Consider the following 17,100-nt stretch of genomic DNA (forward strand, 5'->3'; position numbering starts at 1 on the left):
TTGCACTAAACCTTGAATTATTTTAAATATTTTTAAATTTTATTTTATTATTATTTAAATTTGCTACAGGGCACACACGCTCACCAGAAACAGAGAAAGAGAGGGATAGTGAGAAAGTGAGTCACCAGGTCTGATATTCAAACGAGAGTTGCCCATATGGGGGTCCAGTGCCCTATCCATCATGGCACCTGCTGGCCCCAAACCTTGACATCTTGATTGTATATTTTTCAATTGGCTTAGCTTGGCTTACTCTACTGATTATGTTTTTTTAATTGCTTTTAAAGTATGCAACACATGATATATTTTATGTATATACATACATTAGAAAATCCCTAAACAGCTGTAGTGTTTGTAATCAGTAATCAGTTCACTTGTTTCGCTGAAAATTATATTATCATCATTAAAAGAATTTTGCCACAAAAGCTTGGTATTTTTGGTAACTGGGCACACAACAACCTGTTTTGTTTTGTTTTGTTTTGTTTTTAAGAGAGATTTTTGCTATAGGGCACATGCACTCACCAGAAAGACAGAGAGAGACAGAGAGACAGAGAAACAGAAAGCAAGAAATCGCCACCCAGGGGGATGGCCACTCTGCAATCCCTTCTCTTCCATTCTCCTCTTGGGTTCTTGGACATGCACACACATGCGCCCGGCATGAGTTTAAGCCACCGGCCCAGGACTCAAACCACGGTCAACTACTTGGGAGTCCTGCGACATAGCCATTACGCCAACTGCTGGTCCCAGTAATAACCTCTCTTAAACACCCACCGAATACTATTTAGAACTCCTTTCAAGTGTAATTTTACAAAACATATGTTTAGTATAAATTCAAGTTAGTTTGATATAACACTGGGTAGTCTTAACAAGTATTTATAAAATTAAAACCTGTGTACAAAGGCTAGTTCTACTTATAGTTGAAACAAAACTGTATTTCTTTTCTTTTTCTTGCTTTTTCTGATTAAGGTAGCTTGGTACATTACCATGAATATTTTATTTACAAAGAAATGATATTAATACATGTGCCTATCACGTGTTTCATTCATCATAAGGCAGCAGCTCAAATGTACAGTCCCTTGCTGCTTATTATCAAATTGCCTCCTAAAACATCTCTCTTCATTAACCAGTGTTTCATTCCCCTGGATACTGGTTCAAAGTATTTTATTTGGATTATCATAGATAGAAGAGGATTGGGTGTGGCTGGGGGCAGTGGAAGGAGAGCACAGAGCAGACAGGACCAGTGAGGGAGTGGCATACCAGTTCTTTCCATGACTGAATCAATTCTCCCATTTCTCCTATTCATAAACTCAACCTCAAGAAAACTGAGGAGATAATGGACTTGGATTCAGAGCCTAGGTTCTAGTCTCTACTCCTCGATTAACCTAGGGAATTAAACTGCGAATCACCAGAGGGCCCACGCTGTGCCAGGCACTATGCTGGGTGAAATACGTTTGCCACTTCTCAGCCTCATACTCCGTCAGGTGGGTGTGAACCCCACTCTCCCAACAAGAAAAGAAGGGTCAGAATAGTAAAATATTTACAAGTTCCTGATTCTGACTTGTAAAATGAAGGAACTGAATTACTTAAACACTAATGTTCCTTGTGATCTTTCCATGTATTTATTCTTCGCCTTTCTTTTGTCTTTTCTTTCTTTCTTTCTTTCTTTTTTTTTTTTTTTTTTTTTTTTTGACTTTCTTTCTTTAAAGTTATTTTTTGCTATAGGGTGTATCCACTTGCCAGAGAGAAAGAAACAGACACAGAGGGAGAGGGAGAAATCACACTTGAGGGGGGAATAAGCATGCAAAAATCCCTTTTCCTCTATTCTCCTCTCAGGATTTTGGGCACACACACACACACACACACACACACACACACACATGCACTCAGCATGAGTTTCAGGCCTCTAGGTCCAGGACTGAGAACGTGGTCAGTCCAGCATGTGGGAATCCAGCACCTTAAGCACTATGCCACCTGCTGGTCCCTGGATTTTCTTTTTTGTTATTGTTCTTGTTTTTATTTGTTTCCTTCTCTGTTAGCCCATACTGATGTTTTTCTAACTTTATGTTTGGAGATTAATAGAAATTCATCAGTAAGGGCCAGGAAGTGGCATGGAGGTTAAGGCGCTGGGTCCCACTTAGTCAACTTTGTAATTCAAGTCCCAAACATTATGGCTTGAAAATCACACTGGGCACATGTGCATGCATGCATGCCCAGAATCCTGAGAGGATAATGAAGGAGAAGGAACTGTAGCTTGGCCATCCCTCCTGGGGGAGTGATTTCTCACTTTCTAACTCTGGAGAGCACACATGCCCTATAGCAAAAAGTAACTAACTAACTTAACTAACTAAATCTTTATGAACCATTTCTATTAAGTTATATTATGATCATATACCTGTTGGAATAATGCTGATATAATAATAATGTTTAGAACTATTAAAAATATACTCCCCTGTCCACAGCTAGAACATGTGCAATCAGATTTCCTAACTCCAATTTTGCTCTATTTTATTCACTTTATCAGTTCATATTTGTTCATATGGTCATTTAGTCATTCAATAAACATTATTAATGGCTCACTGTGTGACCAGAACTACATTAGGACTGCAACATAAAGAGCAAGACTCTTCCTTATCCTTAATAGCTTTGATGTTATTATTCAAGCAACTTATTTTTTCAACTTGTAATTTATCTTTGGAAACTCAAACAAATGAAAACATAAACAGAATTTAGATTTTTATTTTTTAAAAAATCAAAGCATTAGCCCCAAATAAGTGATTTCTGCATCTTTTTTTTAAAAAAATTACTTATAGTACCTTAATGGTGTGCTGGAGCCAGTCCAGACAGGCTCAGGAGAGCCTTTTTATTTTTGGAGACATTTTTGCTATGGGACACGTGCACTCACCAGACAGACAGAGAGAGACAGAGAGACAGAAAGCGAGAAATCACCCCCCAGGGTTGGCCACACCTCAATATTTTCTCCTCCATTCTCCTCTCGGGATTCTGGGCATAAATGCACACGTACCCAGCGTGAGTTTATGCCACTGGGTCCGGAATCCGAACTGCGTTCAACTACATGGGAATTCAGCGACATAGCCATTACACTAACTGCTGGTCCCCTTTTTTTTTTTTTTTTAATGCCAAAGAGCTCTTTTATGTGCCATAGAGAGAGAGAGACCAAGAGACAGCAAAAGCCCTTTCCTACAGGATCTGGTCATGCCACAATCCTTTTGCCTCCACCTCTCCATCTTGTCAATTCCGAGCATGTGTGCATGCAAACCCAGCATGTACACAAACTCAGCATGTTTTTCAAGCCACCAGGGCCAGGGCTTGAACCATTGTTGACCATGTGGGATCTTACTCCCTCTAGACAGGGCTTAAACACCGCACACTCAGGCTTGCCCTGGAAGGCCCATCATTAACACCTCCTCCCAACTCCATGTCCAGTAACATCTTGGTAGCCTGAAATCAGCCATGGTGAGAGATAATGGACGTGGATTCAGAGCCTTCCATGTCTGCCATGGAACTAAATTAAAAAAAAAAAAAAAGCTATAAATCAGGGATTTTTCTCTGGAGAAGCAGTGGTTTAAAAAAATATAACAGAGTACCACTGACTAGCATTTAAACTCCAATAAAAGCAGCTTTCTCAAGGCTACTTTTCAGGGACTTTGCTCAAATTTCACCATACTGTAAGTTTCTTCATTTCCATGGCTTATAACGTGTATATATTTCTATGACATTAGTTGGAGTTTGGAGTTGGGAAAGTCCAGATGAACTTCCTTCATTTGCTGAGTTCAGAAGCCTCTCATATCATCACTATTCACTGTCTAAACGCACCAAAATGGACAACTGCTCAAACAAGAGGCTCAGAGTTGCCTGTTGGTTTCAAGGGATGGAATGGCCACATTTTTGAAGCAAACACTCTACTTGAACCTGAAGTGCTTTCAGACAATTGCGAGGTAAGAGAATAGCACTTGTAGAATTGTTCCGTGTCACTAACTTATAATTGATAAAATAATAAAACTAAAATAATGAGAATAAAGACTTTAATTACAAACTGCAGACATAGAAAGCTAGTTGGTTTAGTGTGCCTGATTCATAACCATACATTTTTTTCAGAATCAGTCATTTGCTTGTATTGTATCTTGTCAGTTGTTTTTTTAATTGCCAAAGGGTGTGTAAGCTTGCCAGAGTGAGACAGAGAGTAGGAGAAAGCACCCTTCAAATGGGTATGGTCATACTGTAATCCCTTTTTTATGATTTGTAATCATATTTAATAATATTAACAGAAGTTCCTACTGGAACCAGCAGTTGGCATAGTGGCTATGTCTCTGAGCTCCCATGTAGTCAACCACGGTTCGAGTCCCGGACCTGGTGACTTAAATTCACACCAGGCACGCTAAGATCCCAAGAGAATAGAGGAGAAGGAATTGTGGCGTGGCCACCCTCCCTGGGGGGTGATTTCTCACTTTCTGTCTCTCTGTCTCTCTCTGTCTCTCTGGCAAACGTATGTGCCCAATGGCAAAAACCTCTCAAAAAAAATTCTTTAATTGTATTTCTCTATTTCATTTTGTTGAATCTTAAAAGTTTGTTGTTGTTGTTTTAGTTTCTTCTATAGGCTGCATATTCTCGCCAGAAAGAGACAGTGAGAAAGAGAGAGACACAGAGGAAAAGTGAGAAATCACCTCCCAGGGGAGATGGCCACACCATAATCCCTTCTCCTCCAGTTTCCTCTTGGGATTTTGGGCATACACACACTCACACTGGTGTGGTTTTCAACCCACCAGGTCCAGGAATCAAATTGTGCAACTGATCATATGAGATCTGCACCTTAACTTCTATGCCACCTGCTGGTCCAAACATTTTATGATAGGTTTTATGGTATGTTTTTTCTTTAATAGAATTAAAATAGAATTAGAAGAGCATACAATAGTATGAGAAACAAGCTGTGAGAAGGAGAAGAAAAGGGAAATTATATAAATAGAGGGCCAAAGAATGAGGAAAAGAAACCCAAAAGATAATTGAACATAATTACAATTTACCCATTTCTAACTGAGGCTATTCTGGTTATCTACTGCCAAAAATACAGTGGTTGAGATAACTCATTCTCTTTGATAAAAAAAAAGGGACCAGCAGTTAGAGTAATGGCTATGTTGCTGGACTCCCATGTAGTCGACTGTGGTTTGAGTCCTGGACCCCAGTGGCTTAAACTCACACTGGGTGCATGTGCATGTGTGCCCAAGATCCCAAGAGGAGAATGGAGGAGAAAGGATTGTGATGTGGCCATTCCCCCGGGTGGTGATTTCTCACTTTCTGTCTCTCTGTCTCTGTCTTTCTGGCGAGTGCGTGTGCCCTATAGCAAAAATCTCTCAAAAAGAAAGCACTTCCTGAAGAGTCAGTCCCAAATAAGGGAACACAGACAAGTTGGGTATTTCTCAGATCAGGAATGGTACAGTCTTTTAATTCGTATTTAGTCCAGTAATTCAGAAAATAGAAACTGAAGCCTGACATTAGCCTTTGGGAGTGAGAAAGCAGAACATACAATGCAATTACAGAAAAAGGAATAAACATGTTTCCATTTATTAATAGGAATTGTTACCATTTAGTGGGCATTGTTCTAAGCACTTTGTATTCATCATCTCTAAACCTCAAAACAAGTCTACATTGTGTGTGTGTGTGTGTGTGTGTGTATCTATTTTTCGTTGAGGTTTTTTGGTGGCTTTTTTTTTTTTTTTTTTGCCTTAGGTTGCACGTGTTTACCAGAGAGAGACAGAGACAGTGAGGGTTAAAGAAGAAATCACCCTCCAGGGGAGCCTAGTGAGAGAGAAGGAAGAAAAAGGAAAAGCTTAATAGTTCTACAGTTTTGTGAAGAAATCTTTAACCCAAGTTTTATGTGACAATGACAAGTGGGAACCTGTAATTACTTAATTTTTAGAAGACCGTAACCACTACAGAAGGTTTCCTCAGCTATTCCCACTCTCTTACAAATCTCATTTTTTAAACACCGGTGATCTCTTTTCTTTTATTCCCTTATAACTTTTGCTGATTTTTAGTCTTTGCATTATATATAATGTTCATCAGTGTAAATTGATGATATGAATTTCTGAGACCATAAAAAGAGTATATTTTTATAAGAAAGTATAGGAAAAATTTGGACATTTAATTACCTCATCCAGCAAAAATTCAGGGAAATATGGTATTTTTATTTTTATATACTTTAAAAGCAGTGGCATCATAATGGATTTATTTGTGTATGCATACTTTATAATAAATTCACACTTGTTGACCTATCTTACCAGAAGCCTAAAAAAAAAAATCACCCCACAGGGGAGATGGCCATACCTACAGTCCCTTCTCCATTCTCCTCCTGAGATCCTGGGCATGCACACACACGTGCCAAGCCTGAATTTCAAGCCACCAGGTCTGGGACTCAAATAGTCTATTTTGGACTTTGTGAGAATGACTATTGATGAAAAGTACATGAAAGCATTTTGTTCCTATTTTACAGATTCAAGATGGCAGCTGGCATAAGGCAAAATTCCTATTTCACACCCAGGACCCTAATCAACTTCCAGTGATCGAAGTACAAAAACTTCCTCAGCTCAAAACTGAGCAGAAGTTTTACATCGAAAGCAGTTCTGTATGCTTTCTTTGAAGTCTCTGAATTAGTTCAGAATTCATGCTGTTGGCCAGGTAATTGCTGCAGAGGGAAAAATATAGACAGAAAGATTCTGTCATTATGAAATGCATTGCAAAAAGCATTGGTTAAATCTTTAAAAATCTCAGGAAGAGAATATTTCCTCCTAAGAAGGAGAAAAGGCATTTTTTTAAAGGACTATGATTGATAAAGTATTTAATTATTTTTAAATTTATATTGATCTGAGCTTTCTCAGAGAATTCCCAGAGCTTAAAATTTATAAACAAGGAATTCTTCAGGGTATCCTATATTTTTGACTATCTGAGGGTGAAGTGCCCATTAGACAGCTGGAGATGCAGAGCACTGTGGAGCAATACTGGCTAATGCTCCCAAACGTGCTATGCTTCTGTCTAAACATTACAAGCCACAGTCTAATGTCTTTTCCCAAACACTAAGCTGTATTCAGGTCCCCCGTGGGCAGGTACATATTAGCCGGTGGTACACTACCTCTACGTGTTGCCTTTTTGTGTTGCTTGGTGCTCTTTCTAAAATAAGGTGCTTGTGGCTTTCATAAACTATTTTATTTCCTTTTGCATTTTTGTCATTCTGTAAGAGTGTATGTACTGGTTACATCAAGATCTGTTTTGGTCGTTAGTACTTATTTTAATTTGTTTGGTCACGTACTTAAGAACAAGTGAAACAATTATTTATGTCAAGTCCTTGTTTTATTTTAAAATTCTCTTTGTGCATATTGAATCAAAGCCAGCACGTTGTAACCTATGCTTATACACAAGAGAATTGACAGATTTCTTTCATTTTTGTTTTATTTTTCAAATTGTTGTAAAAATATCATAGGCCAGCTACATCCTGTAGTAGGTTTGGGTTAGAGATTTGGGGTTGTGATATACTGTTTTTAAAAATCCATGATCATCTGGAATGATACTTTGTATATATATTTTGTAAAAATTTTAATTCAGCAAATCTTTTGAAATTGCTGCTGTTTTAAATTATAAAAACTTTATATTTCTGCTTATAGAAATTACATGTTTTTGTAGTATTCTTTGATTTTTCTTTCACTGCTTTTAAATTTAGTATGTTATGACTTAATTAAAATTTAATTAGTGTTTAAAGCAACATCCAGAATAAACCCAATCTTTTGCTATTTAAAATAGGCTCAGCCAGTTCAGTCTTTCCTTATTGTCAGAAAAATGTTAATTTAGTGTTAAAAGAAAAATATCATACCTCTTGGTATGTAGAAAAGCTTATTCATCCATTTTAAACATAACTTTAACCACGGCAAACCACACTTACCTATCTATAATAAAATATGCTTTAAATCTTTTTTGGTGGTATTTATTTTTCTTCTTTCATTACCATATGCTTTTATTATGTATGATAGTCTCTCTAGCATAGCCATTTTATACTATATTTATTTATATAATTAGAAGGCATCTGTATATACCCACAAAAGATTATAGGGCCTATTTTCTGTTTTTACAAAATAAAGCTGAGGCACAGAAATAAACCTATATATATTTTAGATAGATAGATAGATAGATAGATAGATAGATAGATAGATAGATAGATAGATAGATAGATAGATAGATAGATAGATAGATAGATAGATAGATAGATAGATAGATAGATAGATAGATAGATAGATAGATAGATAGATAGATAGATAGATAGATAGATAGATAGATAGATAGATAGATAGATAGATAGATAGATAGATAGATAGATAGATAGATAGATAGATAGATAGATAGATAGATAGATAGATAGATAGATAGATAGATAGATAGATAGATAGATAGATAGATAGATAGATAGATAGATAGATAGATAGATAGATAGATAGATAGATAGATAGATAGATAGATAGATAGATAGATAGATAGATAGATAGATAGATAGATAGATAGATAGATAGATAGATAGATAGATAGATAGATAGATAGATAGATAGATAGATAGATAGATAGATAGATAGATAGATAGATAGATAGATAGATAGATAGATAGATAGATAGATAGATAGATAGATAGATAGATAGATAGATAGATAGATAGATAGATAGATAGATAGATAGATAGATAGATAGATATAGATATATAGATATATATATGATCAAATGATTTTCAACAAGGATGCTAACATCATTCAATGAGGAAAAGACAGCCTTATGAACAAATGGTGCAAAGAAAATTGGTTTTCCACATACAAAAGAATAAAATGGGACCTTTACTTTAGATCATATATAAAATTTAACTCAAAAAGGGATCAAAGACCTAAAAAGAAGCACTAAAACTTTAAAACTCTTAGAAAAAACACAGGAGAGGGCCAGTAGGTGGTGTGTTGTCTGAGATGGCTGGACCCCACATGACTGACTGCAAGGTTCTAGTTCCAGACCCTACGACTTGAAAATGTGTTGGGCATGTGCATCTACATGCCCAAAATCCTGAGAAGAGAATGGAGAAGAGAGGAATGCAGCATGGTCATCCCCTTAGGGACTTTTTTCTCTTTCCTGCTCTCTGTTTCTTTCCTGCTAGCGCCTGCACTCTATAGTCCTAGAGTAAAACTTAAAAAAAAAAAAGTGAAGATCTTCATCGTATTGGATCTTGGAATGACACCAAGAGCATAGTCAAGAAGAGAAAAGAATAGATAATAAATTGGACTACATCTAAATAAAAAATTGTTAAAAAACCCAAAGGAAGTATCAAGAAATGAAAGAGGAAGACAAAGATAACACAGTGGTAAAAGCTGTTGTTCTTTGAACCAATCCCATTTGGGAAGGTTCCCATTTTAAGTCCAGAGGGCTCCCTGAGTATACCAGGCACACCTGTGCCCATGATCTGGGGCTGACTGAAGATTATAGATGGATTATAGCATCAAAACCCTATTAGGAGAGACCAGCAGATGTGTAATGGTTACATCACGGGACTCCTACATGGTTGACAATGGTTCAAGACCTGGACCTGGTGGCTTCAAACTCACACCAGGCACATTTGTGTGCATGCCCAAAATCCTGAGAGGAGAATGGAAGAGAAGGGATTGTGGCATGGCCATTACCCCTGGGGGGGGGGAGAGGGGATTTCTTGCTTTCTGTCACTCTATCTCTGTCTCTCCAGCGAGCACACAAACCCTATAGAAAAATTCTCTCTTTAAAAAAAAGCGCTATTTGGGATTCTCTCTGTTTCTCTCTCTCTCTTGCTCATGGGAAATAGTAAACAAACTAGGAAGGAAAGAACAAAGAAAGAGAAAGAAGAAAGCTGACAGAATAGGAGAAAATATTTGCAAATCATCCATCTGATAAAGGATTAATATTGAGAATGTTTAAAGAGCACTACAACTTAACAAAAAAGACAGATAACCAAATTCTAAAAATAGGTAAAGGATTTGAATAGATGTATCTCCCAAGGAGATATACAAATTGCCACTGAATGAAAAGATGCTCAAAATTACTAGTCGTAAGGGAAATGCAAATGAAAACCACAGTGGGGTACCACTTTTGTGGTATAATATAAATACATATTTTATCTTTTTCTCAGAATCCTAGTACAGGGCTCCTGGAACACTTGGGTTTTCCTGAGTGAAAGGAGTTTTGTCATTTATAGTGAGCTCCTTTGAATCACATTTAAGTTTATGCTAATAGGATGATTTATGGTGAGGTCACCAAATAATATTAGGATGGGACTGGTCACCAGAAAGACCAAGTATTTGGAGGATTGGACTTTCTGTCTCACCTACTAACCTCCAGGAGGGGAGAAAGACAAAGCCTGGAAACTAGCTCCATAAAAACTGTAACAGTGAGGTTCAGAGAGCTTACAAGTGTGTGAACACGATGACTTGCTGAGAAGTTGGCATGGAAGGTCAGAATCACGCTCCGCATACCTCGTCCTGTGCATCTCTTTCAGCTGGCTATTCCTGAGTCAAGTCACTCATATTGTTGTTTCTCATTTCTATAATTTTCCCTGTTTTCAAGGTTTCTTTTTCTTTTTTTGGCTTTCAGTAATTTATAATGTGCCTCTTGTTTTTCTTCATTTTATCAGTTTGTGGTTTTTTGAGCTCAGGTTTAAAGTGAATTGTAATAACACAGTGCAACATTTTTCTTTTTTTAAAAAAGAATTATTTATTTAATTTTTATTGTTTATTATTATTATTATTAATTTGCTATAGGGCATGTGTACTCACCAGAAAGAGAGAGAAAGTGAAAAAGCCAGCTACCATGCCCAAGACTCAAATTATGATCGGCCATGTGGGAGTCCAACACCTCAACCAACATGCCACCTGCTGGCCCCCAACACAGTGCAAACTTTTCTGTCTGTAATTTTTGTTATATTAATTCTCATGTAGTAGCAGCGCAGATGTGCAAACCAAAGCACTTACACACATAGAGACCGGTAAACATCAATCAAAAGTAAATTCTATAAATACACATATTAAACTGTAGATGGTTTTTCCCACTGGCAAAAATAAAATAAAAAAAGACTATTAGGGCCAGCAGGTGGCGTGGTTAAGGTGCTGGACACTCCCACATGGCCAACCACTGTTCGAGTCCTGGACCTGGTGCCTTGCTTTCTCACTTTCCTCCTCTCTCTGTGTCTGTCTTTTTCTAGTCAAATTAAAATAAGTGAATGAATAAATGATTCTTTTTTAAAAAGCATATTAAACTGAAACCTAAAAAGTAGAGCAAGTTAATGATAATTTAAAATTTTCATCAAATATGCTTTCTACAGTGGCAGTTACCATGAAGCTAATAAATATAAGTTTCACATTCCCGAAGTGGTCTTCAATGTGATTACATCACCATCTGTATTTGGCAAGTTTTCAAAAATACAGTAATTTTTTTAATATGGAAGACTAAATTGTATAAGATTTAATCTTCACAAAACCTAGGCTTGCTTTTGCTTTTTATCTTGAATAAAACATAAATGTAGTTCTTTATTTCTTCTCTTTTCAATTGCCAGAGGGTGCATACACTCACAGAGGGTGATAAAGGGAGAGGAAGAGGGAGAAAGCACCCCCTACCCCCATAGGGCGCAGTCACACCACAATTCCTTCTCTTCCATTTCTGTATCTTATTGGGATTTGGGGCATATATGAACATGTTTCTCTGGGTGTTTTAAGGCACAGGGGCCAGGGTTTGAACCATGCAGTTAGCCATGTGGGATCTGGCTCATTAACCTCTAGGCCATAGGACCTATAGAAAGCAGAAAAGGTTTTTTGCTTGTTGCTTGTTGATGACTTTGCAGTAAACAAAGAAGGGCATTCTGCTAGTGCCACAGAAACCACCCCACTAGTAGGAGCATGGTATTTGGCAGCAGGCATTCGGGCATACCTTATGTCCTGACCAAAATATGCGAGTTTGGCCCTGCCATACGAAGCTAGCAGTTTTTTTATAGTTTCAAAAGCAAATGTAAGCTAAGATTTCAATGTACAGTGCTCTGCCCTGTCAAAGGATAACTTTTTCTTCATGACCTATACAAGGAGAGTAATTGGCTATGATAAGTATGATGAAGTCGTTGTCACCTCAGCCTGGGTACACAATTATGCAATCTGTGTGCTTTGGATTCAGAGTCCTGTTATGTTGGGTTGTTGGAAAAGTCATGATGCATTTTTGCATAGAAAAAAGTACATCGTAACTTTTCCAACAACCTAATAGTTCAAAGCCAAGTTAGAAAAATGGCACCTCTATAAAGAAGAGCAACAGATGGAGAATCTGAGCTATCATCTTGGCTGTACCTTGCAGTGGGATTACAGAACTGCACACAAGTATGAAAATAATCTTACTAATAATTCTTTTTAAATAATTATATTTTATTAGGTATCTAGTTTAGAATAAATTTACAATCAAAATTCAAGAAAACTTTTCCATTTTTTTAATTTTGCTCTAGGGCATGTGCACTTGCCAGAGGGAGAGAAAAAAAAAAGTGAGAAAACGCCCCCCACAGGGGATGGCCACACTACAACCTCTTCTCCTCCAGGCTCCTCTCAGGATTTTGGGCATGTAAACCTACGCATCCAACGTGTATTCAAGCCACCAGGTCCAGAACTTAAACTATGCTGTTGGTCATGTGGGATCCAGTTGCCTTAACCACCATGCCACTGGCAGACCATTTCACTTCTCAAAATGAATAATGGAAACTCAGTTTCATGAAAAGAACATTCTTCATGAAAGAACATTTTTCATGAAAGGACAAAGGTATCCTTCAACTATTCGAAAATAAAAATTTTATTTGAACTTTATTAATATTATATTCAGTATTTTTTTCTTGAACATTTTCAATGCATGGGAGAGAGTAAACCATTTGACCACTAATACAAATGCCAAAATATTATGTAAAACATTCAAAGTTATAATTGTATTTAATTGTTCTAAATATTTCCTACATAATTCAATATGCCATTAAAAAATGCTATATATTTTTCTTTCAAGTATTCCAACAGTACAAAACAAAACCAAAAGCAACAATGAGAAATATATGTACAAAACTTGATTAGGAGACACTGCAAGTTTTTGATTAAACAGAAGTGAAAAATTAAAGCAATCAGAATTTCTTTAGCTTGGTTTCATGAAAAAGCATTATTCTGACTAGAAAAACTTACTAGTGTTTAAAAAAATACTTTTTTAGAATTAAAATTTTTTGTAAACTTTTTTTCACATACTTCTCTGCAGTAAATACTGTGCCTTCCATATTAGATCCCAGGTTTCTCTCATAATAATGACCCAATTGTTGGATCCTTCTAAAGGCTCATTAATTATGACTGTACTTCCTAAATCATGATGTATTTGTTTGACCCAAATAATGCTTTGCCAGTAATAGATCCAGCCAGTTCTTTGGAATATTTAACTTGTGTTGCAATAAATCTATTCAAATCACAGTAGAAGTCATTGTCCTCTTCTTAAAAATTATTATACCCATGAGGCCAGCTGGTGTCATGGTGGTTGGAGCAGCTGGATTCCACATGGCCAACTCCATGGTTTGAGTCTCAGACCCAGCAGCTTGAAAACCACTCTGGGCATCAGTGCTCAAAATCCCAAGAGGAGAATGGAAGAGAAGGAATTGCAGCATGACCAACCTTCTTGGGGGATGCTTTCTCTCTTTCTCTTTCTGTCTCTCTGTGGTGAGTCCATGTGCCTTATAGCAGGTTTAGAAAATAAGATAACAAAATGACCACAGCAGGCTTTTTATCTTCTAGAGGATGAAGGAGTGTGAGCTTTTCCATAAGGGTTATAAGGTCTTAGGGACCTGGTCTTTGATTTTTTTTAATCAACATTCTCTCTCTTCTCATCATTCCTAACTACCTGATTTTGTGTTTTCTCATTCCTTTGTTTGGAAAGCTCTCCTACCTTGTCCTCCTGGTCCGCTCTTATTTATTCTTCAGGTAGCACCCCGGGACACCTTTCTTAACTTTCCCCACAAAGGAATGCATGTTACTTCCACTTTGAGTGACATTCTGTATTCCAACATTTGCTTAAATGTCTTATATTTGCTATTTACATGTTTGTCTCCCTTCACTAAAATGTGAACTCCCTAAAGGGAAACTGTTGATTTCAATGTTTATAATCACACAGCATATCCCAGTATGTGAGGCATAGCAGATTTTCGGCCCTTCATATCTTCATGTCTCATTGACTGTCATATCTTGTCATGTTGAGTTGTCAATTTGAGTGGAGCAGAAAAGGCAAGATCTCTGTGCTCAATGAACTTATTGTCTGGGGAGAAAACAACATTATTCAAGTGGTAATATTAATGAGTATATGATGATAACTTGAAATAAATGCCCTGAAAGAAATACACACCCACAAACACAAACCCTGGCCTATGGCAAATGGGGAGATATGATCAAAGAGTGCTTCCCTAGGGGAGTAGTACTTGACTTGTCATCTAAAGGATGTGTAATTAGAAACGGCACTGGAGAAAAGGCATAGGACAGAATAAGGGGACCTTGGCAAGGCCATAGTAAATACTTAATTCTTTATCTCTTTATCGTAAGAGCAATGCCTGGGCTGAAGGTACTTCAGCAGGTGACTGATAGCATCAGAATTTGATTTGTAAAGATGCTGACGCATTTTCATTCAAAAAATGGAGTGAAGAGACAAAGTAAGTGTGGAGCAAATTAGCATATTAATAGGCACCCTGATATGCCTGTCTAATTCTTGAGCAGTCTCAAAAGACAGTACTCTTGGAAAACGGACAGCAAATACAGGAGTACTAGGAGTTTTCCTGAGGGGTATACATTCTTCATGAAGACGAGGACAGATTGAGACTAATGGAGCTCAAATTGTAACAACAGAGCCTTTCTACCCTGAGCTTCATCCATTCTCTTCCTTACTCTCACACCCCAAGTCACAAGAAGCTCACAGTCAGCTCACAGTCCTGTACTTCTGAACCTCCTTTTCAAATATGAATTGCAGCTATGCCCGCTGACACTCCCAAGGGAATCTGAAATCACAGGGGGAAATATTAAAACACAGAGGAATTTCCTTCTATTTTTAAAACTGGTAATTAATACTAGAGAAACAGAACTAATGGCGGGGAGTGAAGAATTGAAAGTCAGTAAAAGAAATACCTCTAAGAAGATAAGAAAGGATATTAGAATTATGAAGCTATTATAAGATGGAGACACTGGTTATGAAACAAATTTAGTGAATATGAATTCACTAATCAGTCGAATGCCATCAAATTAAAAAAATTGCGAGGTGAATTACTTGGGGAACTCTTCCAAAAGCACTGGGAAACAATAAAGAGATTAAAAAACACAAAAGTTAAAGGAAATGGAGAGAACACTGATGAAATTTGACATTATAAGAAAAAAGGCATTACCAGAACAGAGAGATGTCCCTCCTGAGCACGAATGAAAATTCCTTTAAAAATTACTTAAACCTATTAAGAGCTATAGATATAGATGTTATAACTGAGCTTAGTAAAGTTGCAGGATACAAAAGCAATCTAGAAACAGCATCTGTATTTAGGCTAGTAATAAAAAATGCAAAATGTAATAAAATAATTTATTTACAAATTACATCAAAAAGAAGAAAAATAATAATTTTATCAAAAGACACAAATGTTTGTGCTCTAAATACTACAAAACACAGTTAAGTGAAATTGGAGGTAACACAGAGCCATAGTGCTTTAGCAGTGACACTCAGTAATGCCGAAGCCACGTGGGAAGGTCCCAGGTTTACTTCCCAAGGTTTCCCTGGACACGTTGCCATGTGAGCACATTCCTCTAATCCTGGCTGGCTAAGGCTGGGGGTGGATCTCAGCATGACGATCCTATTGGGGTGCATCTCTCTCTCAGAATAAACAGATAAATAAAACTTTTATAAATGCTATCTAGGATGAGTCAGTGCAGTGGCGGTGATGGTGGCTGGATCCCACATGGCCAACTGCACAGTTTGGCAGCTTAAAAGACACACTAGCCACATGTGTGTGCATGCCCAAAATCCTGAGAGAAAAATGGAAGGGAAGGGATTGCAGGGTGGCCATCCCTCCAGGAAGTAATCATCTCTCATTCTCTCTCTGGTGAGCATAGGTGCCCTATCGCAAAGCAAAACAAAAGAAAAAAAAGGCAATATAAATAAATAAATGGACAACATTTAATTTTCATAGGTTGTAAGGCGTAAGGCACAGTACTAAGACATACCAATTCTCCCCAAATTGATCTATATATTCCACACAATCCCTATGGAAAACCCAGAAAGCTCTTTTGTTTGTAATGAAATAATACTTTAATTCCACATGTGTGCACACGAGAGCGAGAGGAAAAGTGAGAAAGCAAGTTGCCAGATCTGGGACTCAAACCATGATTGGCCATGTAGGAGTCCAGCGCCTTAACCACCACACCACCCACTGGCCCCCAGAAAGCTCTTTTATAGAAAGTGACAAGCTGATCCTAAAATTTATATAGAAACTTGAAAGACCTAGGATAGCCAACACAATTTTCAAAAAGAGTAGGACTTAAACTACTCAGTTTTGAAACTTTTTATAAAGTTGTGATTATCAAGAGGATATGGTATTGGTATAAGGAAAGACATATAGAGAAATTAAACAATAATATAAAGTTAAGAAATAAATGCATTTGTGATGTATTGATTTTTTTTAAGGTTTTAAGGCAATTCAAAGGGAAAGGGACAGTGTGTTTCTTTTTTTTTTTTTATAAATTAATTGGTGGTTGGACAGAAAGATATCCATATATAAATAAGAATTTAAATGCAGTACTTTGTAGTACATACAAAAACCAGCTCAATATAGATCATAAATCTAAATGTAAGAAATAAAACTTTCAGAAAATACAGAAGAAAATCTTTGAAACCTTGGGCTAGACAAAAAATTATTAGTGTAACAGAATCAATTGTCATTTAAAAATTAAAAAAAAAAAAACAGATACATCCTTTTTCGCAATGGGTTTGCCACCAGAACACAGGTGTCATGAAAACCACTGCTAAATCAAAGCCAAA

General features: G+C 37.0%; 1 protein-coding gene across 1 annotated transcript in view; it reads left to right on the forward strand.

Annotated features, from left to right (window-relative positions):
- The window catches only part of COL24A1 (collagen type XXIV alpha 1 chain), a 322,594-nt gene extending 315,851 nt beyond the window's left edge, over window positions 1–6,743 (forward strand). The window contains exons 58-59 of the mRNA XM_006149476.1: window positions 3,738–3,953; window positions 6,503–6,743. Coding sequence (XP_006149538.1) covers window positions 3,738–3,953; window positions 6,503–6,649 — 363 coding nt within the window. The 3' untranslated portion in view covers window positions 6,650–6,743. The remainder of the gene's footprint in view (window positions 1–3,737; window positions 3,954–6,502) is intronic.
- Window positions 6,744–17,100: the final 10,357 nt, after the last annotated feature.

Source organism: Tupaia chinensis, unplaced genomic scaffold (assembly GCF_000334495.1).
Source record: "Tupaia chinensis unplaced genomic scaffold, TupChi_1.0 Scaffold000263_1, whole genome shotgun sequence".
Lineage (NCBI taxonomy): Eukaryota > Metazoa > Chordata > Mammalia > Scandentia > Tupaiidae > Tupaia > Tupaia belangeri.